At 45.9% G+C, this 26,008-nt stretch overlaps 1 protein-coding gene across 2 annotated transcripts in view; it reads left to right on the plus strand.

Moving 5' to 3' along the window:
• Positions 1-26,008, plus strand: part of Clpb (caseinolytic mitochondrial matrix peptidase chaperone subunit B) — a 132,563-nt gene that overhangs the window by 53,347 nt on the left and 53,208 nt on the right. For both annotated transcript variants that reach the window (XM_032893088.1, XM_032893089.1), the window contains exon 5: positions 3,303-3,431. In XM_032893088.1, coding sequence (XP_032748979.1) covers positions 3,303-3,431 — 129 coding nt within the window. The remainder of the gene's footprint in view (positions 1-3,302; positions 3,432-26,008) is intronic.

The raw sequence follows: 26,008 nt of genomic DNA on the forward strand, positions 1-26,008 counted from the left end.
TTGTATGCGTAGCCTTGCCAGCACACTTGTGAAAACACAGTATTGGTTTGATTCTTGGATCAGACAGTTAATTCTTAAAGTTGGAAATGGCCCTATTCATTCATTATTACATCTACCATGTGGGCTGGTGCTCATTACACTTGTTTGTTGAATGAATGATAGGCTTCCTCTGTAAAATGGATTACACCCTTCTTGCTTTCTTGAGCCAACTATCACTTTTCTTCCAGTTTATCATTACATCCAGCAGTTAATGTCCTGTGTGGCAGTTCAGAGATGCCCTTAGGGCCTTTTGAGGTGCTGTGCTTAGAATCCTTTTCAGCTTTTCATTGTCCTGTTCCTTTCCCTCCCTGCCTGGCTAGCGTTTGATTGTGATCAATCTGCTTGACTCTGAATTGTCTTTCCCAGCCTTATTTCCTTCTCCTAATTTGCAGTGGATTAGAGACACAGTTCCCAGTGTGGGGTATAACCAAGTGAGTGACTATCATGACTGTGACTAAAGGTTGGTCACTGAGTTCTTAAAGGGCTTGTAAAGGGAAAGTACAGATACCATCACATGCACCCATAGGCTATGCTAATCTAGATAAGCCCCCTCATATGTGCCCAGAGGCCAGGCTAATCCTGGTACCCCTCAAATGTGCCCAGGCTAATATACATAATTAGCCTGGTGTGCCCAGAGGCTAGGCTATTCTAAATACTGCCCCCTCAGATGTGCCTAGAGGCCCATCTAATTTTTGCTGCTCAGAAATTTTCTTACTGTTCTGGATACCCAAGAGGAGGTCACATTACACTCTAGGGCAAGCAGTGTGGTCTGGTCTCCAGCTCTGAGCTCTGCCATCTTCATTTTGGCCAGAGGTTTGAAATGCTTCCACACAGGCAAGCTTGTTAGGATGCTGGCTGTGACCTCAGGCTGTCATATGGTATAGCTAGGTTCCACCGAATGTCCTACAGCGTTGTCTGAGAAAGAAAAGAAGAGAATACAAGATGCTAGGGCTGGCACCACATCATCCCCACTCTGCTTTCTCTGTGCTTTGTTCTTTTATTGGCACAAAGAGCAAGAATTCACCCTGGTGCTGAGGTGAGTCTGACTAGGCTCTAGCAGTCCTTCCACCTCAGCCTCCCACGCTTCTTACACAACCACTTAACTAGCCAAGTGAGCTGAGCTTTCATATTATTCTCTTCTTAAAAAGTAGGACTGGATTATGGCTACTGAACAGCCTTCTGGCTTTTAGAACTTTATTTATATAGTGTCTATAGGAGAGGGAATGCTATCAGCTTATTCAGAAAACACTCAGGAAGAATGATTTAGGAATTACCTGCCTTATGTTTCTGTCTAGGCAAGGTCACACCTTGCTTTGCCCACATTCTTTTGTACCTCAAGAGGCTGAAAGAGCTTCCCTTTACAGGGTTAGTACCAGGACAGGAGAGCCAGGACATAGGGAGGTAGGACTTAGGTCCTAGATTCTGCCCCCAACAAACTGAGTTCAAGAGTAAACATTAGAAAAAATTGAAACTTCATCACAAAAGCAGACTAGGATCTGTTTACTCTGTGGGGCCTTTCCTCTCAGGGCATGCCTCAGAGGTGTAGAACCTTCTAGTTTATTAGCCAGTCTAAAAGTATCTGGCAACAGCATAAGCCAGGACCTGTCTGGTAAGCAGATGTGCATCTATCCACCAACCTAGAAGGCTTGAACAGTGCTAACAACCTCAGGTTTGTTTTCTGCCTGCTTGTTTGCTTGTTTTATAATGAACTAGAAGAGAGGAAAGAGAGGAACATGAGTAGGAGACTGAAGCAAGCCTGAGGATTTACAGGGTTTGTCTATCCTTACCTTCCGAAAATGTTTTTAAGAGTGAAAAAAATTAATGACACTAGGCAGTGGTGGTGCACGCCGTTAGTCCAGCACTCAGGGAGAGAGATGGGCAAAGCAAGTTCCAGGACAGCCAGAGCTACACAAAAAAACCATGTCTTGGGGGAACAAAATTCAGATTGCAGGAACTGGGAGGGAGCTCAGTGGTAGAATCTTGTCTCTCATGCACAAAGATGTGTTCAACAACAGGTACAGTCCTCGGTGCCACCAAAAAGCAAATTACAGATACAATAAATTCCAACTTTGTAGGGAATGCACACACAGGCCCAGTGCAATCTCTGAAGAGCTAGACTGAAATGTTAAATGTGTTCTCAGGTTGCTGAGGTATTCATTGGCTCCTTTTTCTTCTTCGTACTCTTCTGTAGTTTTGTAAATCAGATCTTAAGCCTTAAGTCACATGCCAAATTGTCCATAGCAGAGGTATGTGGCTTTTGCACAGATAGCCTCTGGCCCCACCTCCACCTCCTCACTAGACTCCTCATTCTTTGAGTTACCCAGTGTTCCGTGAACCTTTTCCTCTTGAGCTCAGCTCACCTGTCCCCCGGCTCTGTGTCATCCTAACACACCCCAACACAGACTTTATCTGCACACACTGAACATCTGCGCATTATCTGCTCTTTTGTCAGATTAGGTCAGACACCACACCGATTCAGTTCAAGTCCCCAGAATGGCTCCTACATGTTGGCCAGTGCTCATGAAGCAAACCACACTGTTTTACCTCCTCTTGCCCAGCCCAGATGGCCAGACACATGATGTAGGTGCTACTTAATGTTTAGAATTACATACATAAATTAAAATGGTGAAGAGCCAGGCAGTTGAAGCAAACAGGCTACTGTAAGTTTAACCAGCCTGAAGTATATAGAAAAAAACCTGATCTCAAAAACATTTTTAAAAAAATAAAAAGAAAGTAAGTGAGACCGGACATAGTGGCTCACACCTGGAATCCCTGCACATGAGAGGTAGAGGCAGGAGGATTACTGCAAGTTAAAGTCCAGCCATAGCTGGTCTTTTGTCCTAAAAGATCAAAGACCAGTACTGTGGCACAGTGGCACTGGCCTTTAATGCCAATACTAGGTTAGAGACAGAGTGGTTGGATCTGTGAGTTCAAGGCTAGTCTGGCCTACATGGTGAGACTCTGTCTCAGAGGAAAGTGGGGGGGGGGGGGTTGGAACAAAAAGAACTAAATGTGGTGGAACACACTTTAATCCCAGCACTGAGAGGTAGAGGCAGGCTAATCTCTGCTAGTTCTGAGCCAGCCTGATCTTCATAGTGAGGTTCCCTGTGTACACACACACACACACACACACACACACACACACACACACACACACACACACACACACTAAAAGGAGGTGGGTAAGGGAAGTAAAGGGGGAACCCTGAACATGCACAGACTGATGTGTTACTAATGGAGGGTTGGGTTTTTTTGTTCCTCAGTCCTAGTCACTCGAGAGGATGACTTCAACAACCGACTAAACCACCGTGCGAGTTTCAAAGGCTGCACAGCCCTGCACTATGCTGTCCTGGCCGACGACTACAGCATCGTCAAGGAACTACTGGGTGGAGGTGAGAACTGTGGGGGGAGAGGGGGAGACTGGAAGGAGAGTGCTCCAGCCACACTTGTAGCACCATTACTTTCCTTGAGCTAAAAGAGTGATCTGTTTCCCAACGTTAAGTGTCAATGTGTGATTTGTCCTCTGGTGGTTGGTGTATGTTCTTGACCCGGTCGGGGCGTGGGGGTGGGGTGTAAGTTTACTCTGCAGTAAACTGTGAAGGTTTGTTTTCAACATTTTTAAAAATTATTCGGTGAAGTAGATATGTCCAGCTGAGTGAGTGCAGGTGTCCTTGGAGGTGAGAGGCATCGAGTCTTTCTAGAGCTCTAGTTATAGATGCAACACAGTTGTCGGGAACTGAACTTGAGTCCTCTGGAGGAACAGGAAGTTCCCTAAATTGCTTAGCCATTTCTTCAGCCCCAGTGTGAGTTTTCTTGATTGGTGGCCCTTCCCAAGAGTGTTCTTTTTCTCCTGTGACCTCCAGAATAGGATCGGGGGAGCGAGGGAAGTCATGTCAAGCCCTGCTGACCCCTGTTACAGATTTGTTCTCCTGGGTCTTGGCCCTGCTGCAATGTCATTTATGCCTCACCATTATTCTGAGCCATGGTGTCCTGTTCACTCACAACTGTACTTGTACTCAGGTGGCTGGGACATGAGGAAGTTAAGTTTGAGGACAGCCTGAACTTCAGAGTGAATTCCAGGCCAACCTGAGCTTTATAACTGAGACCCTGTCTCCAACAAAACAAAAGAAACCAAAATCAACAGTAACAAAGTAGGAGGCTTCTCATCTGACTGGCCTCTGAGACTGCAAACCACACTGATGTTAGTTTCCCCCATACCCGCATGGTTCTTGGCACATAGTAAATATTCTATAAACACTTGCTGAATGATGAATGTCCTCCCTTCAGGAGTGTCAGTGTCATTACAGAGATAGTGTGCACCAGACTTGGGCTGACCTGGTCCTATCTAAGTCTGGCGCTCAGTTCACTGCCAGACACCTTCAGGTAGCCTTTTCCTTCTTAGTTCTCCTTATCCCTATCAACTTCTAAAAGCCAGCATGTGGGAGACCCAGACCCTGAGATGATAGTGGAAAACCACCTCTTTATTCGTTGGCCACTGCTCCTACAAGGCTGGGGACCCATTCTTGGGGCTGGAGCCTAGGTTCCTCTGGGTACGGCTCATACTCCATGGGGTCTGAAAGGACTAGATGGTTCTTTTCAGGCCCTCTGCATCACCCAAATGATTGTCTTATCTCTCCAATATTGGTGGCCATTCCCTTGGGTTCTGTCAAAAACTGAGGCGTCCCAGTCCTTGCTTGGGTGTCCCACTTTGCTTCACAATGACCGATGGGAACACCTTTTTAAGAAGCTGTGATCAGCGTGTAACTTCTACCAGCTGACTTTCCCAATATCAGACTGTGAAATTTGTTCTGTCCTGCAGCCTTTGCCTTCCAGGCCAGCCATCCCAGTTACCTTCCAGCATATGTGATGTCCTTGGGCTGGGGACACTTCCAGGAACCCAGTCTTGTTACCTCCTGTCAGCCATAGGCATACTGGTTTCATAACTGGACCTTGTCTGTGCTCTCAAGTGCCCTGTGGCAAGGCGACTACAACTAGGGTGACTGGAACTTTTAGAACAAGGACTCAGTGCCCCCAGAAGCAGAGACTTCAGCACCACTCCCAAGCAGACTGCTTCCAACTCCGACCTTTGGAAAGCTCTCTGGCAAGACATTTGGAGCATCAGAGCGTGTATGTGGGGTTTCTCTCTGCCGTGCCTTAAAATCAGTATGCCTAGTCACTTTCTCCTGGCTCATATCCCCTCGTCCCCTAGCTACCAGAGTTCACTCTACAAGAAGCCCTCCACACTCCTCTTCCAGATCGAACACCTTTAAAATGAAGAAGTGAGGGTCTTTTATGAGATTCCCTCCACCCCCAGGCCCCCAGGCCAAGGTTAGCCCTTTGAGCTGTTCCAGGGACTTGCTTTCCTGTCCGGTGACTTGGAACGGATGCCCTAAGCCCCCACCTTTGCATTTCTCCCACCTGCCTTTTTAATAGTCATCCATTTATACCACTACCCTAGTTTCCCAGCCTCGAGGGCCAAAACCATCAGCCCACTTATTTCTCCCTTCTAGACCTGAACAAGTTGCTGTCACTCAGGGCCTGCAGGCCTGCCAACTTCTGACCCCTCTCCCCTTCTTGACCTCCCTTAGTCTACTAGTGTATGTGACCAGCCAACCGAGAGGCAGGATCCCGCTCTCTTGTCCTAGGGGCTGTTGTCAGTAACATTTCCAAAGTCTTTGACCTCTGCTGACCTTTTCCAAAGGGTCTGTCTTTCTGCCCATCAGCTTTATCAGAGTGTTCTGGCCACCAGCTTTGCCGTAGCAACACCCAAGGCAGGCCTAGGCACAAAAACTGTCTGCTCACAAAGTCCACAGAGGTTTAGATTCCTGGGTTTATGGTGAGGGGTAGAGGGAACAGCCTTCATGATCTCTATTTGAGTCGTAAAGAGGCTCAGGCAACAGCATCAAGCTGAAGATATGGACACCCTTCAGCCTTTAGGAGGCAGCATGGAGTAATAGAAAAGAGTGCAGGCCAGGCTTCAGAATCAGCTAACCAGGGTTGGAATCCCAGTCTCCCATTAGCTAACCAGGTTGCCTTGGACAGATGATCCTAACTCTCAGTCTTCATTGTTTATTTGTCACATGATTCCTTCACAGGAGTAAGTGGAGATTAATAATAGATGTAAAACTGCCTGGCAGACACATATTAAATGCTCTGTGACAAGTAGTTCCTTTTCTGTTTTTCTTTATTGGGGCGTGTTAATTGCATTTAATTGTAGTTTTTTGTGCTTTGATCATAGTCCTCAGTGCCCCACCTTCCCTCTCCTGCTGTCTTGAGTCACACCCTCAGTCTCACTTCTCCTTTCACCACATGTATATATGTAAATGATTTATGTGCCTAGGTGTGGTCTCAGATTCAAACTGAAGGACAAACATGCTTTCCTCATTAGCAGTTATCATTATGACTTACATACAGAAATCACACTCTAATGCTGGCAGCTTTAACTCCATTTCTCTTAAACTCTGTCTTTGCCTTCAACATCCCCATGCTGCCTAGAGGGTTGGTATATTTGCTTACTTGTCACCCACATACACTCAGAGACCTCCCTCCATGGGAAGTGTTTCCTACTTGTCCCCCATTCGGGTTCTTCCTCCTATGAACATGTACATTGTTGGCCCAGAGCATATCACTGACCATAACTGAAAAGGTACAAGCTTTGGAGACAGACTTTAAAACATGTCTCTCTTATATCCTTATGTTAAACTATTTCATATCTCTGAGATCATAAGCCTCAAGATATCTTAAGGATCAGGCACACTGTCTCTGACCCTGAGACTGTTGTGTTGACAGATATGCAAACAGGCCATGGCAATGGGGTGGGCACTCCCACAGGAGGATGAAGAAGGGGCTCTCTGGACATGAAGGAGGAAATGCTCTCTTGTCACTGGTGGGCAAGGAGGTGGAATAAGTTACAGAAAGACTGCTGGGTGAATGGACAATCCCCCTTTTCCAGGAAAACTAATAGGAAGACTTTCATTCTCTTGTAGAAGTTTGAATTAACTGGTGTCAGCCCTGTAGTATAGGCAGTATACTGACCATGTATGTTCATCCTTGCTGCCGCTGCTGCTGCTGCTGCCGCCGCCGCCTCTGCTGTTGGCTTAGAGCAGGAAGCCTCTGCTTTCATACTTGACTTTGCAAGTACATGAAAACACGGAGGACAGGTGGACACAATGACTAGAAAGAGAACAGGGCAGGGGTGAGGGCGGGGTGGCTGCAGCTGCCTTATGAGAGTAACCCAGGGCTGTTAAGCTGCATTAACTCTGTCTCCTCTCAGGAATGTGCTCCCATGAACATCTCTGTCTGCCTAAAACATGCCTCTAATCATAGTGGGGTTTTTGACTCAGTTCCTTCAGAGAAATAAACTCTAAAGCCCCAAGGCATCCATTGTATATAAGGAACTCACTTTTCTCTGAGGCATCTAAAATAGTACAAGGTAAATGCCACTCTAGGGAGAGATGATAAAATCATTTTTTTTATCAGCCTGACACTCGCTTCCTGCCAGCCTCTAGCACCCACCCAGTGTTTCCAGTGCTGCCCCTCTGCTCCTGCAATCCTTTCTGCCATTTGTGCCCCACTGAGGCCTCTCAGGCTGGCAGGCTTCCTTCTACCAGCCAATCCCCAGTTCCTGGGCCACCTTCCTGCCGTGCATCTTTCCTGCCCCTAGTGTGACATCACTTGCTACACTAAGGTGGATGGCACACCTCTCCTTTTATCTCCCCTCCTTAGCTTCACGTTGGCACCCTGCTGAGTGCGTGTTTGGACGTATTAACAGATCTTCCTGACCTGCCCACTCTGAGCATCCTGCTGCCTCCCACCTGAGCACCTCTGTATCTCTCCTTCCCGCTGCTGCTTCCTGTTTCATCACCGGTGCTCCTTACCTCAGTAACACTTGGCCCTTCTGAAATCCAATCCCCCCTCCTCAGCCTTTCCTTCCTACTTTCAAGGTTCCTCTTTGACCCCTTCTCTGAGTGCCTGGCTGATTATCAGTGTTAACCTGAGTTAACATCCATTGAGCTCCTGAATTCCTGCTGTCCGCCTGAGGCAAAGAGCCTGCCCAGTGCTACCATCCTCCCTGCAGCAGCCTGTTATAGCCCATCATTAGGACCAAAACTTAGTGTTCCGTTTCTTGTTCCACTTCACTGTCTGTCCATCTGTCTATACTGGCAGATGTTGTGCCGTCAGCTTTCTTTGCCTGGGGCTGTCTGCTCTCTGATGAAACTTCACACCCAGCAGCACAAAGAAGGATCAGGAGTTCTGGCTCTGGCCACAAATTCTCCTTTGTGCAAACCCTTTCTCATTCTTACAAAATAGAGCAGCTACTGAAGTGAAGTCAAGAACCTCCTCCAGCCCTGGTGTCCTGTATAGCCTCTGAGCAAGTCCCTTCTGTCATTTATCAGACATTTGCTGTAGTAGTCAAACTTTTTATTGCTGTGACAGTACCCAGTATAAATAAAGAGAAAGGAGTCGTTTTGCTCACAGTTTCAGAGGTGTTAGATCATTATGGTGGGGAAGGTGTAGAGAGCAACATGAGGAAGGAGAGGAGACAGGAGACAAGAGAGCTGGCATTCTCTCCCCCACCCCCTTTTATTCCTTCCAGGTCCCCAGCATATGTGATGGTATTACCCACATTCAGAATGGGTGTTGTGTTGTCCATCTGTCCATCCATCCCTGCCCACTCCCCTACTTAGCTAAATCCTCTTTGGAAACTCACAGTCAATAGCACATCTCTGGATGCTTTAGCCCTTTTCTGGGGCTTTTTAGCCTAATCAAGGAGACAGTGAAGATTAGCCATCACACTGCTGAGCACCTCTCCTGTCACAGCCACCAGCCTAGGCCCAGGGACTCATATTTTACAAGAAACTGAGACATTTAATAATAACTCTGATGTGATATTGGGATCACAGAAAATATCTTAAGCTACATGTTGTAAAACACCTGTCATCCCAGCACTTAGGAGGCAGAGGCAGGAGGATCCAGAGTTTGAGGCTAGCCTGAGCTATATGAGACCCTGCCTCAAAAAAAAGAATAAAAGTCTAGTGAGACACACCAGTAATCACAGCCTGAGGCAATAAAATACTAAGTTTGAGGCCAGCATGAGTTCAAAGCCAGTCTGAGATGAGAACCTGTCACAAAACAGAACTTTTTTGAGTCTCTAATGATAGGTAAGGAAAACTTGGTGCAGGAGATATTTACACTGATAAAATGTTGATCTGCTTCTGCAATAAGTGAATAAATTGTGGGATTTTTATAACAGTGGGAGTGAATGAACTTATGCTCTGTCAACATGCTTGAGTCATATGCCTTAGCAGTGTGCCACTGCTTAGAGTTCAGAGAGGCAAAACTAGTCAGTGGCGTAAGAAGTCAGAGTAGTGGCTAAGCTCTAGGACACTAGGAGTGACTGGAAGAGGATACAGGACTTCCGTGGTGCTCTACTGTGTAGTTATGCAGGGTCCTTACCTTGAAACTGTACTGAACTGCATTCTCCTGCACTTCTGCATTTTTCTCTGTGAGTCCCGTGTACGGTACCTGACCTCGCTCCATGTGCATGACCATAAATCTCACACCATGGTGCCAAGCCACAGGCACTGAACTTCATGAGTAAGATCATTTTCTTATTCTAGACCAAGACAGCTAGCTTCTCAGACTTTTTCCACCCCTCAGATCTCTAAGCCCTTCCTTTGCCTACTCCCAAACTGTTCTCACATTTCACCAAGAAGATGCACTGTAGTTGGAAGGTAACTTCCTCATTGCTGCTGCCGTCTCTACCTGTCTGCCCTCACTGTGCTCTTCCCAGAATGACCCCTTCCTGTCTCCAACAATGAAAGCTGTTCCTAAGACCAGCCATAGGGGCTCTGGTTCCTCTTTCCTCCCACTTTCTCAAGGACTCTGCTTCCCGTCCCCCACTGCAGCTTTTCTCTCCTGCATTACTTTCTCCTGCCATAGATGCTCATTCTCATGAGTTTGAAAATGTACCTTCACCTCATGCATTCAGAAACAACAGCAACCAACAGCCCCGTAGTAGCTCTAGAACTCACCCCATTTCCTGCATGGTCTTAATGACTAAGATCCCAAGGAAAGGATCACCACCCCTCACTCTGCTTCCTCAGCTTCCCTTGTTTGCCGAACCTCAACTGTTACCCTCAGTGGCACCAGCACCTCCCTGATTGTCAGATCCTAAAACCTAAATCATCCTTCAATTATTCTCTTTTATTCCATGGACATACCTCTTCTGGACTGCCCTCAGAAGAATGCTCTCTCACTCACGCCTGGTCTTCTCAAGCCTTTCACCAATAACAGTCAAAGGGAATGTCCCAGCTGATGGTGGTGGCGGTGGCACACTCAGGAGACAGGCAGGAGGATTTGAGTTTGAGGCCAACCTGATTACAGAGCAAATTCTGGGGCAGCCAGGGGTATTACACAGAGAAACCATGTCTCAAATAACAAAATCCAACAAACAAACAAACAAAAAAGTTCCCTACTTAAAACCTTTCACCTCACTATTGAAGCAACAGCACAGGCCAGACTTCTTATCAGAGCCCTAAAAGCCTTATCACCTAGACTTCTGCAGCATCACACCCCTGCAGAGCAGCTCCCCCTTTTCGCCCTCTTCACAAACACTGGCCCTGGTTATCTCTCAGAAAAAACAGCAACTCTGCCCCTCTCTCCAAAGATGGCCACCCCATCATTTAGATGTTAACTTAAATGTCCCTTCTCAGGGACCATCCCAAGCCACCCTAGTACATGTTGTTCCAGTACCACTGTGTTACTGCTCCTAGAAGGACAGTCCATAGTGAGGATGTGAAAGGTGACTCATAAAGCACTGACCGACATGGGAGCCTCACGGCCTGTCAGAATGGCTAGGTTGCAACAGGAAGATTGGAGGTGGTCAGTCTCTTGGGGTTGGCTAAGGCTGCACATAGTTGGTGGAAGGTAGTACAGCTGAAAAGCCCCAGGGACCCCACTGATGTAAACCCAAGAAAAGGAGCTGTGTGAGAGACTCGGGAAGCAGGAAGGAGGAGGAGGCTCTTGCAGTAAGGCAGTGCATCTCTCACTATCTGTTTGAATCGCCAATTTACCACAGACCAATATCTTCTATACTAGATTTTAGCCAAAATTTGGCTGAGAAACAATAATTCTTTCTTAAGTACAGTCAGAATGAAATACTAGAAAATGAGATATTTTCAAAGGAAATGCCATTTACATGCCCAAATTTGTACTAGTTTCCATAAACATAAAATGACCTGCAAGTCACTACGAAAGTGTCTCATAGAGGACAGATAGTGAGACTCACTAACTGGCACTGGTTCACAAGCTCCACAGTACGCATCACTGCTGTACTGGTCCTTTGGGCAGACAGAGACGACAGATGAACAGAAGATAAGACAGCATCTGCCCTCAGTATACAGTTGAGGACACATACAGTTGTAGTGCATGGCTGGGTGGCCAGAGGCTGCAGGCATCGGGAACTGTGCCCTGCCCCGCCCTGCCGCTTTCCTCTTTGTAATCACAGCGCCTCTCTGCATCACTTCTTCCTCTAACAATGAAGAGACCACGTCGATGACAAGAAAGTTTCTTTTTTGCTTAATGCAAGCAGATATCTAAGGGAAGTACTGAGAGGAGATTGCCAACGGGCACAAGGTTTGCGTGGAAATGTTCTGAAATAGATTGTGATGATGGCTGTACGGCACTATCTGTATGCTAAAGAGCATGAGATTGTATACATGAAATGGTAAACTTCATGGCATATAAATTATATTTGAGTAAAGCTGTTGAAAAACAAAAAATATTCTATGCCATTTCAGACTGAAAAATACTATCTTGAATGGGTGACTGGTTGCTTGGATGCAAGTCAGAAAGCCAAGAGAACTGGAATCAGATGAGATGGGCCATCAGGGAAAGAGTGCTGTTGAGAGCCTGGAGAGATGGCCTATGAGCACTTGCTGCTCTTGGAGAGCTGAGCTCTTTTCCACACCCAGTCTGGGCTGCCTACAACTACCTATGACTCTAGCGCCAGGGTACCCAGCATCTTCTTCTGACCTCTGCAGTCACTGTATATGTGTGACACATACACATAAATAATTATTTTTTAAAGAATGGTAGTAAAAATTTACCTGTAAACATTCTCTTAATTCTTAATGATATTTTGATTCATTTAGTCTTATTATCTTTTTTAATATTTAATTTTATGTACATTGGTATGAGATTATCAGATCCTCTGGAACTGAAGTTACAGATGGTTGAGAGCTGTCATAGGGTGCTGGGAACAGAACCCAGGTCCTGGAAGAGCAGCCAGTGAGCCATCTCTCTAGCCCCTCGTCTTATTAACAAAAATTTATTGCATACCCCATCCCTTGCAAAGCTTCAAGTATCTCAGAGTAGAAACATCAGACAAATAATTACTAAGTTATTAGCTAATAATCTAAGTACAATTACAGAAGAGAAGAAGGTACTATGAGAGGCTAATGGAAACCTAATCTAGTCCAGAGGAGCTGAGGAAGTCTTCTGAGCAAATCCATTTTTGCCAGCATCTGAAATGTAGATACTAACCCATCATGTAACTTAAAACAGCCTGTGGAGGGAGATGGCCATTAGTTACCCATAGGTACCTTGGATCCAGAGATGCTGGGAAGTAGGAATGTTCTCAACCTTCCTAATGCTGCAACCCTTTAATACAATTCCTCATACTGTGGTGACCCCACACACACACCATAAAATTATTTTGTTGCTACTTTCTAAGTTTAATTTTGCTGCTGTTATGAATCATAATGTAAATATCTGATTGCAGGATATCTGGTATGGGATCCTCAGGGGGGTTGAGACCCATGGGTTGAGAACCAGTTATGTGGTATTGTCATTACAATCCACACCTTGGATCAGGTGTGATATAGGCCCACCATGATGCGGAGATCTGTGCTCAGCACTCAACCAGCTCAGAATGACGCTTCCCTTGCTCATCCCCAGGATGAGGTACTTCTGTACCCCCATGCCTGTGTAATCTGTGAGTGGCTGAGGAGAGACCAGAGACGGTCACTATGCTCTCCAGAACACCTGCCATCCAGGCACATGCATTTCATCAAGACTTTAATGGGCTCCAAGCAGTCCTCAGATGAGCCTGGCTGGCATCCGGCATGAGCTCATCACCGCCAACAGTAGCAGCCTGGAAACCCAGGCTCCCATGGGTGAAGGAGAGGTCAGCATTGGCTAGGCAGGTCATTCTGTATTCCACCTGCACTGTACCTGGATAGGGCTCAACTCCAAGGCCAGCTGTCCTTTGCCAACTTATTCAGACCCCTCCACCAGACACGTATTTTAGACTGGAAAGGGACTCTGCTTTAGGAAGGGAGGGTATCAAACTGAAGGTCAGGGCCTACAGTATAATACCAGCAAAAGGTCAGACTGGAGATGAGCCAGAACCAAGAGTCCTTCCCCCGAAAGGAGTTTGATTCTAGCCTTCCTGTGCCCTTCTCTCTAGAGAGAAGCCTAGCTGTCTTGGGAAGGACTCAGCAAGGATGTTCTCTCTGTGGGTTTGAACCATACACTCCTTTTTGGATTGCATGTTGAAATAAATTCTTTTTATTATAACAGAAGGGAGCTTGCTGTTAAGAAACCCTTCAGAGGGGTTGGGGATTTAGCTCAGCGGTAGAGCACTTGCCTAGCAAGCTCAAGGCCCTGGGTTCGGTCCCCAGCTCAAAAAAAAAAAAAAAAAAAAAAAAAAGAAACCCTTCAGAGACACCCCCCCCCCATTTGAACTAATGGATTCCTGAGTGGTAGGAAGTGCTGACTGGGCACTGGGGTCTGACACTTGCATCATTCTGACACTGACCCTATCTGACCTGAGTCCTTCCCTGTCAGTTTACCCACCCTAAAATAAGTTAGCCTGTGATACCCAAACCTTCCATTATGATGTTTTGTGACATTGAATGAACAGTTGCCTTATGATTTACTCAAGAGCAAATCTAAATTTTCATATGTATTTAGCAACTACTAACTTCTTCTGCAACTGATCACTACCATCTCCTCTCTAGGCGTCTCTGTGTGCTTCTAAAACATCTGTCTAATTTTCTTACTGCCCTTATTCAGAACTCAATATTCCCACTGAAACATTCTCAGAAGGCAGAGTAGGGTACTGGGTGCTTATCTTCCAGCATCTCACACTGCTCTTAGCACACGACAATAAGGGTTTGTCGACTAAATTTCTCAGTGGGCACAGGCAATATAGAGAATAAAAGATGAGGTGTAGGCTCCTCTCTTGTCTTCCTTCCTGGTAATTGGTCACAGGTAGAAGACCCACACTAGCCTTATAGCAGGCAGTGAGGATTAGGTGGAACTGCAGGCCCAGGCCCCACAGAATTCCAGCAGGCGAAGGGAAAGAACAAAGCTACTCTGTGAGGTGGAAACAAATTGATCCCTGAACCTGCGTGCTATGCAGAGATATAGGAACGACCACCCACGGGACTGTTAAGGAGACGAGTTAGGAAGGCCTTTGGGATGAAACAAACAGGATAATTTTGTAGTCAGAATAACTTTTAAGTTATTGGGGGAGGGGCAGCATGTATGTGTGCATGTATGCGCGTGTGTGTGTATATGTGTAAATAATTATTTTTAAAAGATACAATATAAAGTTTCATGCAGTGCTTTAGGAGAGGAGGGTATCAATGGGGGATACGTGGCAAAGAGGGGTCCCTGCCCACATTTCTGGTCCTCCTCAGAGGTAGACTCCATGACTTTTCTTATGATCCTCCTTATGGCTTCTGTTAGCAGTTAGTACAGTGAGACAGACCACACAAGAATGTGTTACCATGCAGCTTAGGGGACAAGTCCGAAATGTGTCCCACTAGGGTAAAACCATGGTGTTTTCAGAGAATGTTTCACTTTGGAGACGACGGTAAAGAATCTCTTCTTTCACCTTGTCCAGTTTCTAGAGGTCTTCATTCCATGCCTTGCAGCAGCACCCATCTTCACAGCAAGCAGTGAGCAGTCAAGTCTCTTTCCTGTTTCATTTCCTGACGTTCTTCTCCCTCCCTTCTCCCTTTGTAAAGACCCTGTGGTTCTGTTGGGCCAACCTGAACAACCCGAGGAATCTCAGGGTCAGCTGATAAGCAGCCTTGGTTGTGTGTCGTCGTCTCCAGGACGTGCTCGCAGGCTCCCGAGACTTGTGAACATTGTGGGCACGCTCTGCCTAGAGCACACTCAGAAGCATTGGACGCATGCCTTTGTAGTCTTGTTTTCTGAACAGTTAATATTGACACATAGCATAACTTAGAAAGAGTTTTCAGTAAAAAAGTCTTACTCCCACCCCAACTTTAACCACAATTTTTGTCCGTTCTCTGATTTTTTTTTTTTTAACCTCCTTCCAAGTGATCATTGGAGACAATCCCAAGTAAATACCTGGTTTATCAGATTTTTCTCCTTGAATCTGATGTCCCCTTGCCAAAACCAGACCTAATGAAACATTTGCAAAGGTGAATGTTTTCCAGGCTTTCTAGCCCTAACACTTATCCCACAGTGACCAGTTGGCATGTGGTGTTCTGTAGCATGCATATATCTATCTATGATGCATACTGTTGGCTTGCAATTCATTTCCATCCTCAATTATATTAGTGCTACAATTGTCTCTGATTCTTATATCTCTTTCTTGCTTACTTTTTTAACCTCCCCCCAAGGGGCGGGGTTCAGAGGAAGTTTTGGGGGGTTTGGGAGTTTTTGTTTTTTTATTATTTATTCTTTTTATGTTATGAGTACATTGTAGCTATCTTCAGACATACACCAGAAGAGGGCATCAGATCCCATTACAGATGGTTGTGAGCCACCATGTGATTGTTGGGAATTGAACTCAGGACCTTTGGAAGAGCAGTCAGTACTCTTAACCATTGAGCCATCTCTCCAGCCCCTTGGTTTCGTTTTTCATGACAGGGTTTCTCTATGTAGCCCTAATTATTCTGGAACTCCAACTCAGAGATCCACCTGCTTGTGCCCCCTGAGTGCTGGCATTAGAAGCATGCCCCACCATGTTTCCTTTTATTCTCCTAGCATTTTCTCATTTCTGGAATAGTTGAGACTTATCTTGTGCCCACCTCGTTTCTGCCTTGGCATTCTTGAAGTGCTAGGACTTTTTAGTGAACACTTGTCTTGGAGACTGAAATTTAGTACTGGCTCCTTTTCCTTTTGCAGTTTTTGTGGTTTTACTAAAAAGAATAAAACATGCCTGCCAGCCGTCTCTCCCTTTCACTGTGGCGCAGCCTGGTGTTGGGGTCAGTGACATTAATGACCAGCTGCACTGCTCTTTCTCCTAGGGCAGTGCAGTTCTAGGAAGAAGCAGAGAATGGGCCAGGAGGATCTGCTGCTCCGCAGCAACCCAGTCAGCTCTGACATCACGGCCAGTGCCTTAGTTACCTGTCCAGTGCTGCAGCCAAGGACTGTGTGTGACCAGGGCGTTTATAAGACAAGATGTTAGATTTGGAGCTCGTGGTTGCAGGTTAGAATCCATGGCCACCATGGTAGGGAGCATGGCAGCAGAAATGCAGGTGTGGTGCTCCGGAGCAGTGGCTGAGAGCTCACATCTCCATCTGTAAGCACAAGACAGTCGCCTCACTGGGAACAGCTTGGGCTCGCTGAAACTCAGAGTACATCCCCAGTGACACATCCAAGCTAGTGCCACATAAAGTTTTGTGGGTTGGGTTTTTGGTTTTTTGGGTTTTTTTTTTTTAATTTGTTGTTTTTGTTTTGGGGTTTTTGTTTGTTTTGGGGGTTTTTGTTTGTTTGTTTGTTTGTTTTTTAATGATCTTGTTCTGTACCAGAGGTTAGAGGATAGCCATGCCTCCACAGAGGAAATGGCAGCTACCTTACAGGCAGCAAGGAGGAAGAAGGCCTGGATACACTTTCTGTACTTTCTGTTGTCAGCCAACATTTTCATGTTTCTATTGGGGTGTTGAGAAGGGTGTTGTGTCTGTCTGTGTGTGTCTGTCTGTCTCTCTGTCTCTCTCTTCTCTCTTTCTCTCTCTCTCTGTTTGTGTGTTTGTGTGTGTGTGTGTGTGTGTGTGTGTGTGTGTGTGTGTGTGTGTGTGTGTGTGTGTATGTGTGTATGTGTGTGTGTAGGCCAGAGGTGGACATCAGTGTTTGTTCTCCACAGTCATTCGCTACCTGACTGCTTTGAAACAGGACCTCTTGTTGAACTGGGAACTCACTGATTGCCTAGACTGACAGGCCAAGCTAAAGGAATCTCCTCATCTCTGTCCCCCAGCACTGGGGTTCCAAATGTGCCCCTGTGCTCCACTTTTACATGGGTCTGGGAATCTAAACTGAAGTCCTCTTGCCTACCTGGGCAGTATTTTACAGACGGCATCTCCTCGGCCCCAATTAGCTGCACCTTAGCTCAAGAGCATACATGTCTACCAGAATTGAGTGTTTGCTTGTACACATGCTTAGTATGGAAATCCTAAGAACATCAGTGACTCGTGTTTCAGTTGACTCCTTCGGAGATGTGTGATCCACACATGTTGTCTTTGCATGCACTGAGCTCATAAACCATGTAAGTTCATGTTCTCCCCTTTGGCGTATTTGTTACTCACTTGAAATGCAGTGGGTTGACAGTTCAGTTTGGTTTCCATTGTAGGGTTTTTCCTCCCTACCTAACCTATTGGCACAAGTTTACAATTTAAATATGTAGAGCATTAGCTTGCATCTAAAATTCAAAACTGTAAAAGGGAGGCTGGGGATGTAGTTTAATTGGTAGAGTGCTCACCCAGCATTCATAAGATCTTGGATTCAATCCTCAATCACCTTCATGATAGTAAAAGTTGTGATTCCAGTACTTAAGAAATAGAGGGGGTGGGGGGGTTGTCTGTCTGGTTGGTTGGTTTGTGTATGTGTGTACTCACATGTGCATATGTGGTGTGTGTGCAGGTGCATGTGTGGAGTTTTTCCTGTATTCTTACATATGGAATCAGAGGATCACTTTGGGTATTCGTTCATCAAAAGCCACCCACCTCCCTTGAAAGAGGATTTCTCAATGACCTGAAGCCCAGCAATTAGGCTAGACTGACTGATCAGCAAGCCTCCTCTATCCCAACCTACACCCCATCACTAAGACCACCAGCACATGCTCCCACACTGGGCATTTTCACAAGGGTCCCAGGGATTAAACTCAGGTTCCCATGCTTGCAAGGCAGCTGCCTCACCAATAATGCCCTTTCCGCAGCTCATGTTTTCTTATTTTGCCTCACTTCCTATGTAAGAACTGATACTGTATGATCCCAGGAAACATTTCATATAGATCTACCTTCCTTCTTTTTATAGCTGCACAGTATTCTATTCCTGGCCTACACATATGCATGAAAGTTTTTGAATATTTTGTAATCATAAACAATGTAACTGTATACGACCTGTTGTACATTTTGTTATTACTGCCTGGGTTTCTGTTGTAATGTCCTGTAAATAGCAGGCCTATGTAGGAGGACAGATACATGGGTCCTTTGGTTATGTACTGGATATTTTTCCTCCAAAGAACTTATACTGCCTCACACCCCCACTATCCTAGATGAGAATGTGCTTCTAGCCCCTGGAAAACTCTGGGAATTTTGTCAGTCACAGAAGGGAAATGGTATCTATGTTACTTAGAGTTTTAGTTTGGTTCTCTTATTTTACAAATGGATTTGAGGGGGCTGGAGAGATGGCTCAGCGGTTAAGAGCACTGGCTGCTCTCCCAAAGGTTCTGAGTTCAATTCCTAGCACCCACATGCTGGCTCACAACCATCTGTAATGAGATCCGATGCCCTCTTCTGCAAGTAGGCAAAACTCTATACATAATAAATAAATCTTCTTTTTAAAAGACAAATGGATTTGAACATCATTTCATATATTTAAGAACCATTTTGATCTTCTTTTGGGAATTATCTGTTCATAGCTTGGCCATTTCTTGCCATGCTGTACCAGTTGGCCTGGTACTCGATGTGTAGCTCAGATTAGCTTCAAACTCAGTAATTCACCTGCCTCAGCCTTCTGAGTGCTGGGATCATAGATAGACACCAAAATACCCTGTCTTTTAGATTTTACTGTCTTTTAGATTTTTTAATTAATTAATTTTTAACTTGTTCACTTTGCATCCTACTCGCTGCCCCCTTCCCAGTTAACCCACTCTCACAATCCTTCTCCATCCTCCCTCCCCTTCTCTCCTCCTCCATCTAATCCTCTGAGCTGGTGGGGACCCCCCTAAGTATCCCCCCACCCCCAACCCTGGCACTTCAAGTCTGTGGGAGGCTAGGCGCTTCCTCTCCCACTGAGACCAGACAAGGCAGCTGAGCTAGGAGAACATATCCCACGTACATCTTTAAATAGCTTTAGGGACAGCCCCTGATCCACTTGTTAAGGACCCACATGAATACCAAGCTGCACATCTACTATATATGAGCAGGAAGGCCTAGGTCCAGCCCATGTTTGCTCTTTGGTTGGTGGGTCAGTCTCTGAGAGTCCCAAGGGTCCAGACTAGTTGACATAGCATAGCATAACATAGCATAGCAATCATAGCAGGGTATCATTAATAGTGTTAGGGATTGGTGCTTGCCCTTGGGATGGGTCTCAAGTTGGGCTGGTTATTGGTTGGCCACTCCCTCAACTCTGCTCTATCCCCCATACCTACATTTCTTGTAGACAGGATAAATTTTGAGTTGAAAATTTTGTGGGTGGGTTGATGTCTCTATCGCTCCACTGGGGTTCCTGCCTGGGTACTGGAGGTGGCCTCTTCAGGTTCCATATCTACAATGCAGTGAATCACAGCTAAGGTCACCCCATAGATTCTTGGTGCTTCCCTTGTCCTAGGTCTCTGTCTCGTCCTGGAGATGCCCCCCAGGACTTGGTAAAGTCCTCAGAACTCATGAGAGAAAAGCACTTTTGAGAAAAATAATCTAGCCCAGGCAAGAAGCTCCTTCACAGTGGTCTTGCTGGTGTCTGCCCCGTCTCCTCCTCTCCCTCTGTGCTCCTGTATTTATTTGTAAAATAGTCAACTGACAACTGCTGGAGGTAAAGGAAGGAGCACAAACTGAAGAGTTGTTGGCAGCAACCTCTGTGTTGGGAAAGTGCAGCAGCTTTATGAGGATGATGAGTAATTCCTTCAGTCTTGATGGGAGGCTTAGAACATTTGATACTGTATTAGACAAATTTGTGACTCTCTTTATACTGGTGAGTAGTTAGGAAAATCATGCAGATGTTCCTGCAGTTGTTTGCAAAGTCAACTATGAATAAGGGCTCCTGTCTTTCTAAAGTGCAGAACAGAAATCTGTGGATGTGCCTTAATCTAGAAACTCACTCACTGCTTTTTGGTTTTGGTTTTGGTTTTGGTTTTGGCTTTTGTTTTTTTGTTGTTGAGGTTTGGGGGGGGTTGTTTGTTTGTTTGAGACAATGTATTGTTGTCAAACACAGGTGGGTTCAGTCCTGCCTCAGTCTCACAGTGCTAAGATAATGGCTGTGAGCCCCACAATCAGCTTCAGCCATTGCCCTAACTGCTAATACAAGCAGAAGTCTAGACTGAACTTCGGGGACAGACTTATGAATGGAAGCCTTGTCTTGATAACTCCTCTTTGCTGCTATGGACATTCAACCGGGATTGGTCAACAGACGCGTAAACATCTGGTCACTCTGCCCTTTGGGGTGGAGTACTGTTTTATAGACAGCCCATCAAGATTGATTGGCCTTCTAACTGAGTTAGCCAGATGTGTGGGCATTGTGTGCCCTTTCCTCAGCCTCCTCCAATGTTGTTAGATGGAAGCAGACATGTGATTAGCATGTTTGAAGATGCTGTGGTTTTAGTTCATGAACAAAAGCTGCTGCCTCCTGCAGCCTGTGGCTCTGCCCCAGACGTCAGCAGTATAATTACTGCTGCTGAATTTAGCCTAGACCTGAGCTTGGCTTCCTCAGTCTCAGCTGTCCTGAGCAAGAGAGGGCAGGAGGGGAGGGGATTCAAGGCTCTTGTAGTCTGCTCTGAGCTCTGCTGTATGCAGAACATACTGACACCTTAGGGGAGTAACTGGAATTATGGGGAGAAGGAAGAATAGGATTAATCTGAAACCCACAACTTCAGAAAACTTGCCCAAAATAAAAGAGTGAGCTGGGCTTCTGACCCCTGGTGCCATTACATGCCAGACAAAGTGTGATCTGTCTACGCAGAGCCTCACAGCGTTCAGTGAGCTGGAGTCTGAGGCAGGCTGGCTCCGTATGTGCCAAGTGTGTGGGTGCTCATTTCTGTGCTTATGCGCCTCCTTTACTGACCACACTGGCCTGTGTATATCACTCAGAACAAACCAGGCATTCTCATGTTGCCAGTAGCTCTGTAAACAACTCCTATGTGGTGTGTCCAAACCTGCCTTCCTCCTGTTGTTCTCCACACCCCATGCTTGAATCGTCACCATCTACCAGCTTCAACAGGAAGGCACTGTAAGTACATCTAATGCCTTCTGCTTCAGTGTTTGACAAACCCTGTCTGTCTGAGGATTTCCTTTCAGGGCCATCTCGCCACCATCACCCCCTTACCCTAGTTAGACTTTATAACAAGAGCACTATATAAAGCAGCCGTATTGTTGGCCTCCCTTCTAGGATCTCTTTCAACCTAGTCGGTGCCCTACAAGGCTGTTTGCTGCCATGCTCTAAAACCTTCAGGACAACTCAAATGCCTCACCCGGCCTTCTTGTACTTTGCAGTCCACCATGAGTCTTCTGCCTCCCTGTCTCTTAAGAGAAGAAAGGGGTGGTGGTTTGCTTTGAGACTGGAGCCAGTACCTGTTGGGCCCTAGGAGACTGCCTGGGAACCAGGAGCCATCTGCAGGGCCTTCGCAACCACTTGTGTTCTAGCAGTCTTTCTTCTCCATGCCACCTCGTTCTCTTTTCCCTAGTTCTCCTACTGTCCAGATCTGCTTATCCTTCAAAAGGCAGCTCCTTATGTTGTCTCTCAGGATTTCCCTGGTGTGCTTACATGAAGAAACTCACTTCTTAACCTCTACAAGCTTAAAATGTACAAAAACTAGCTTTTAGTGGTACGATGGTGGCATATATTTCAGTCCTAGCACTCTGGAGGCAGAGGCAGAAGCAGAGGCAGGAAGATCTCTGAGTTTGAGGCCTCGATGTTATGTGACACCAGACCTTGAATCTGGTCTTCAGAGTAAATTCAAGGACAGCCAGGACTACCCAGAGAAATCCTGTCTCAAAAACAAACAAAAACTGGTTTTAAAGATTACAATTAAAGCTTTGAAAACCAAATTCCTATACACCTCCTCCTTACACCCCTTCTCTTTGCTCCTCAGATTCTGCTGCCGCCCATAGCTCTGGCCAGATTACTAGTGAAGGAAGACCACCCTGTCCCCCTCTCTTTGCTGTGAAAGTAAGGTAGCTAGCTCCTACTCGCCCACGAATCTACACATAGTCACAGGCGGCACGTGGTGGAAGAAGGATGTCTCAGTAATGGTGATTAGAAGGAACATAACAGTACTGCCAGTCATTGAAATCTGAGCACATGCCAAGGCTTTCCCTCTTCTAATACCTACTAACTCTGAAAGGATGAGACTTATCATCTGCAGGCCCATGTGTGAAGAAGGGAACCAGAGCTTAGGGGCTTGCACAAGGGTCACCCTCATAAGTGCAGGATCCTTGCAGTATATTTTGATTAAGTTCTCATGAGCCAAATTCCACAGTCAACAGCCCCAGAGTTTCTACAGGGTAAAGTGGGTACCAGAATGTTGGTTGGCTGATGGATTGGTTGAATGGATCAGTGTTCATCCCATTGAACTTGGCCGAGTGTCTGTAGCTTATGCCAAGAGGTATGGATTTTGTCTCATCTCCTAATGCACAGCTGTACACAGACATGTTCCCTCCCACTCAGTAACAAACTGCCTGGAACTCTTTCCTGGCTCATATTTACAAGAGAATGTGATAAATTCTGTATTGATCCCTCCTGTTCCACTGTAAATTTTGCAAAAGATGATTAAATAGAGCAATAGAGTCTGCAGGCATTGTGGCTCAATATGTTGTGGACTGGTGTATCGACCTCCTCCATCCAAAGGCAGCCTGCGCCTATCCCTGCTGCCCCAGACCAGTAATTAAAATCCTGTGAGACTGGGATTTAAAATCCAATCATATCCCTGAATCAAGCCTTCTAGCCTCCCCATGTGACGAGTGCAATAAGGTAACGGCAGGAGCATGTTTATGTCTGTGCTGAAGCAGTCCCTATAGGGTGGGTAAGAAATGGAGAGGTGGGGAGCCCTGCTGGCTAAATCACTTCACCCCGACACCACGGCAACTTGTAAGACAAGCTGCAGGTACATAAACAAGCCCCAGCCAAAGACCACAACTCAAGCTCTAAGAGTAAAACATCAAGTACAAAATTCACAAATCCGGTCTCGCTGTTTGCTCCTATTCCCACAGACAGTGTGGTTATCTTCAGTGAGTGATTTGGTCCTGATTAAGCTACTTGGGGAATTTGGCAGCCGGGTGTGTGTGCATTTCCACCAGAACTCTAAACTGAAGCTAGACTTCCTGAGTCCTGCAGTCAAGGCACAGGCTACTGTTGGAGATAGATGTGCCCACTCTCCACCCTCAGGATCAGGAGCTCCCTAGGAGCAAAGACATCATCTTACTCACTTTTGTATCCTTCATACCTGCCTAGCACTGTGGCAGACATATAAAGGGCCTCTCAGAAAGTGCCATAGAGAGAATAAGTGAATTATTAGTCTTAGTTAATATTGAAAAATAGGGCCTGGCTGGAGACGTGGATCAGGAGTTAAGATCACTTGCTGCTCATACAGCACCCACATGGCGGCTCACAGCCATCTGTAACTTAACTCCATTTCCAAGGGATCTGACAGCCTCTTCTGGCCTTCATAGGCACCAGGACAACATGTGGTGCAGAGACATACATGCAAACAAAATACCCATTTACATAAAATAAAAATCTAAACCAAATAGTAAATTGTGACATATCAGCATCCACTTACCAAGTAACTGTTAATTCAGCGCATGAGCACTTCCAGTGCTGTGGAATTTGGTAGGCCATATTCTTTCTTCTTACTTTCTGATGCTTAGCAGGTCAACCATGGAAGGCATCAAGGGTCTTATTATTAACCTCCCGTTTCTGCACTGTAGCAGGCATGGTCTCAGAACTTTTTTTTTTCCTCAAGATCAAACCACCAACCAATTCCTTGAGCCATTTTTCTCCCATGACTTCTAAACCCTTCTCCACACCAGTTGTGTTTCCCAGAACAGTCTCTCTATTTTGTCTCTCTTCCAAAATCCATGACTCCTTGTCTATACTTTACCTCTTTAGTGTCAGTCTTCTGTCGGCATATTTGGTACCCTTCCCACCCTAATTACATCTGCAGATTTAGTGAGTGGCCCAGCCCCATGATGTCCGTATCAGAAATAAACATGCTGAACACGACTAAACCTGCTTACTGTCACTGGAGACTTTTCTGGTCTGTCTTTTACCCCACCCCCACCCTCCCCTGGGGGTCTGGGTGCCTATTAGTCACTGACTGACATTCCATATGTTACTGGCATCCAGCCCACACTCTATTGTGACCACAAGCTTTTCCAGAGACATCCCATCAAATGATGAAGTCACCCTTTGCCCTAACTACCTGACTGAGCTCACAGGTAATCCTGATACAGATGGGACCCATCAGATGCCCAGCTGTCACCACCTCTTTCTAGAGGTTCACAAAGCCGTCTACTGATATGTTTGCTTCTGGTAATGTGGCAGCCTGTGGAAAGTTTATGATCGATGATGGCTTTTATCACTCAAAAAAGGAAAGGACTCAAAGACGACTTATTTTACTACATTTATTTATTTGCAGTGTGTATGTATGCACATGCCACAGCATACTTGTGGAGGACAGAGGACAACTTATGGGAATTGGTTCTCTCCTTCATCATATGAGTTCCTGGGCTCAAATACTAGTAACCTGGCTTGGTGACAGGTTCCTTTACCTGCTAAGCCCAAGGACTAAGTTTGTCTTCTGCTCCTTTCAGCTGGGGCTGTGGTTTCTCTTCTTCTCCTCCTGCATAAGGGAGAGGGGCCAGTCCGTCTCCTCCTCCCTCTGTCCAACATTATCGGTTTCTCTCTAGTCTGTCTCCTCTGCTGCTTCCACTGTATGCCAGTCTTTGGCCTGTTTGTTAACTGGGACTAATGGAGTTTCTGGGTGAGGCCATGAGGAACGTAGCTTTCTGTCCCCCAAAACTCCAGAAGACAGTGGAGCCACTCTGGCTGGCCATGGTAGGGGACATTAAGGAGAGGTTTCTGGGTGATGTCCAGGAAGTTGAATTACTGTAGCTCACCATTTCCCTAGCCCAGAAAGGAACCCTGAATGAGAAGAGAGGACTTGCTAGGTACCCTTTCTACAGAAATGTCTGTCCCCAACTCACATTGAGAAACTCAGCTGTCTTCCTGGGGCCTGAAGCATCTAAGCACATTGGAAGGGAAGGGAAAAAAGATGTTCTTCTGTCTAAGTCATCAGACCTTTCTTTGGTGACACTTTGAGGTGGGATAGAGGAGCAGAGCTAGTTTCTTTTAAAAATTTCAAACATTTATGAAAGAGATTTGAATCCCTGTTTTAAATCTTAGCTTCCCTGTTTGCCTGCTATATGACCACAGGCAAATTATTTCAACTCTGAGCCTGTTTTCTCTTCGGGTCATGAATTATTCAGGCACAGTATGAGACTGTTTACCCAGCAAATGTTAGCGCCTGTTCTTACTCTTCCAGCCGACCAAGACTGTCTGTAAAGTGGGAAAACAATACTCTCCTGCTTTCTTCACTGAACTGCTAGAGATTAAACCCATGGGTGTAGCCAGTAGAAAATGCAACATGGAACACATGTGTTATAACTACTCTTGGCTAGGGGATATATATTTATTTATATATATATATAATCTGTAAGAGTTTGCATTGTTTGTGTGTTGCAGTGGTCATCATGTGGTGAATAAAGGACACTCCAGC

This window comes from Rattus rattus, chromosome 2 (assembly GCF_011064425.1).
Source record: "Rattus rattus isolate New Zealand chromosome 2, Rrattus_CSIRO_v1, whole genome shotgun sequence".
In the NCBI taxonomy this organism is placed as follows: domain Eukaryota; kingdom Metazoa; phylum Chordata; class Mammalia; order Rodentia; family Muridae; genus Rattus; species Rattus rattus.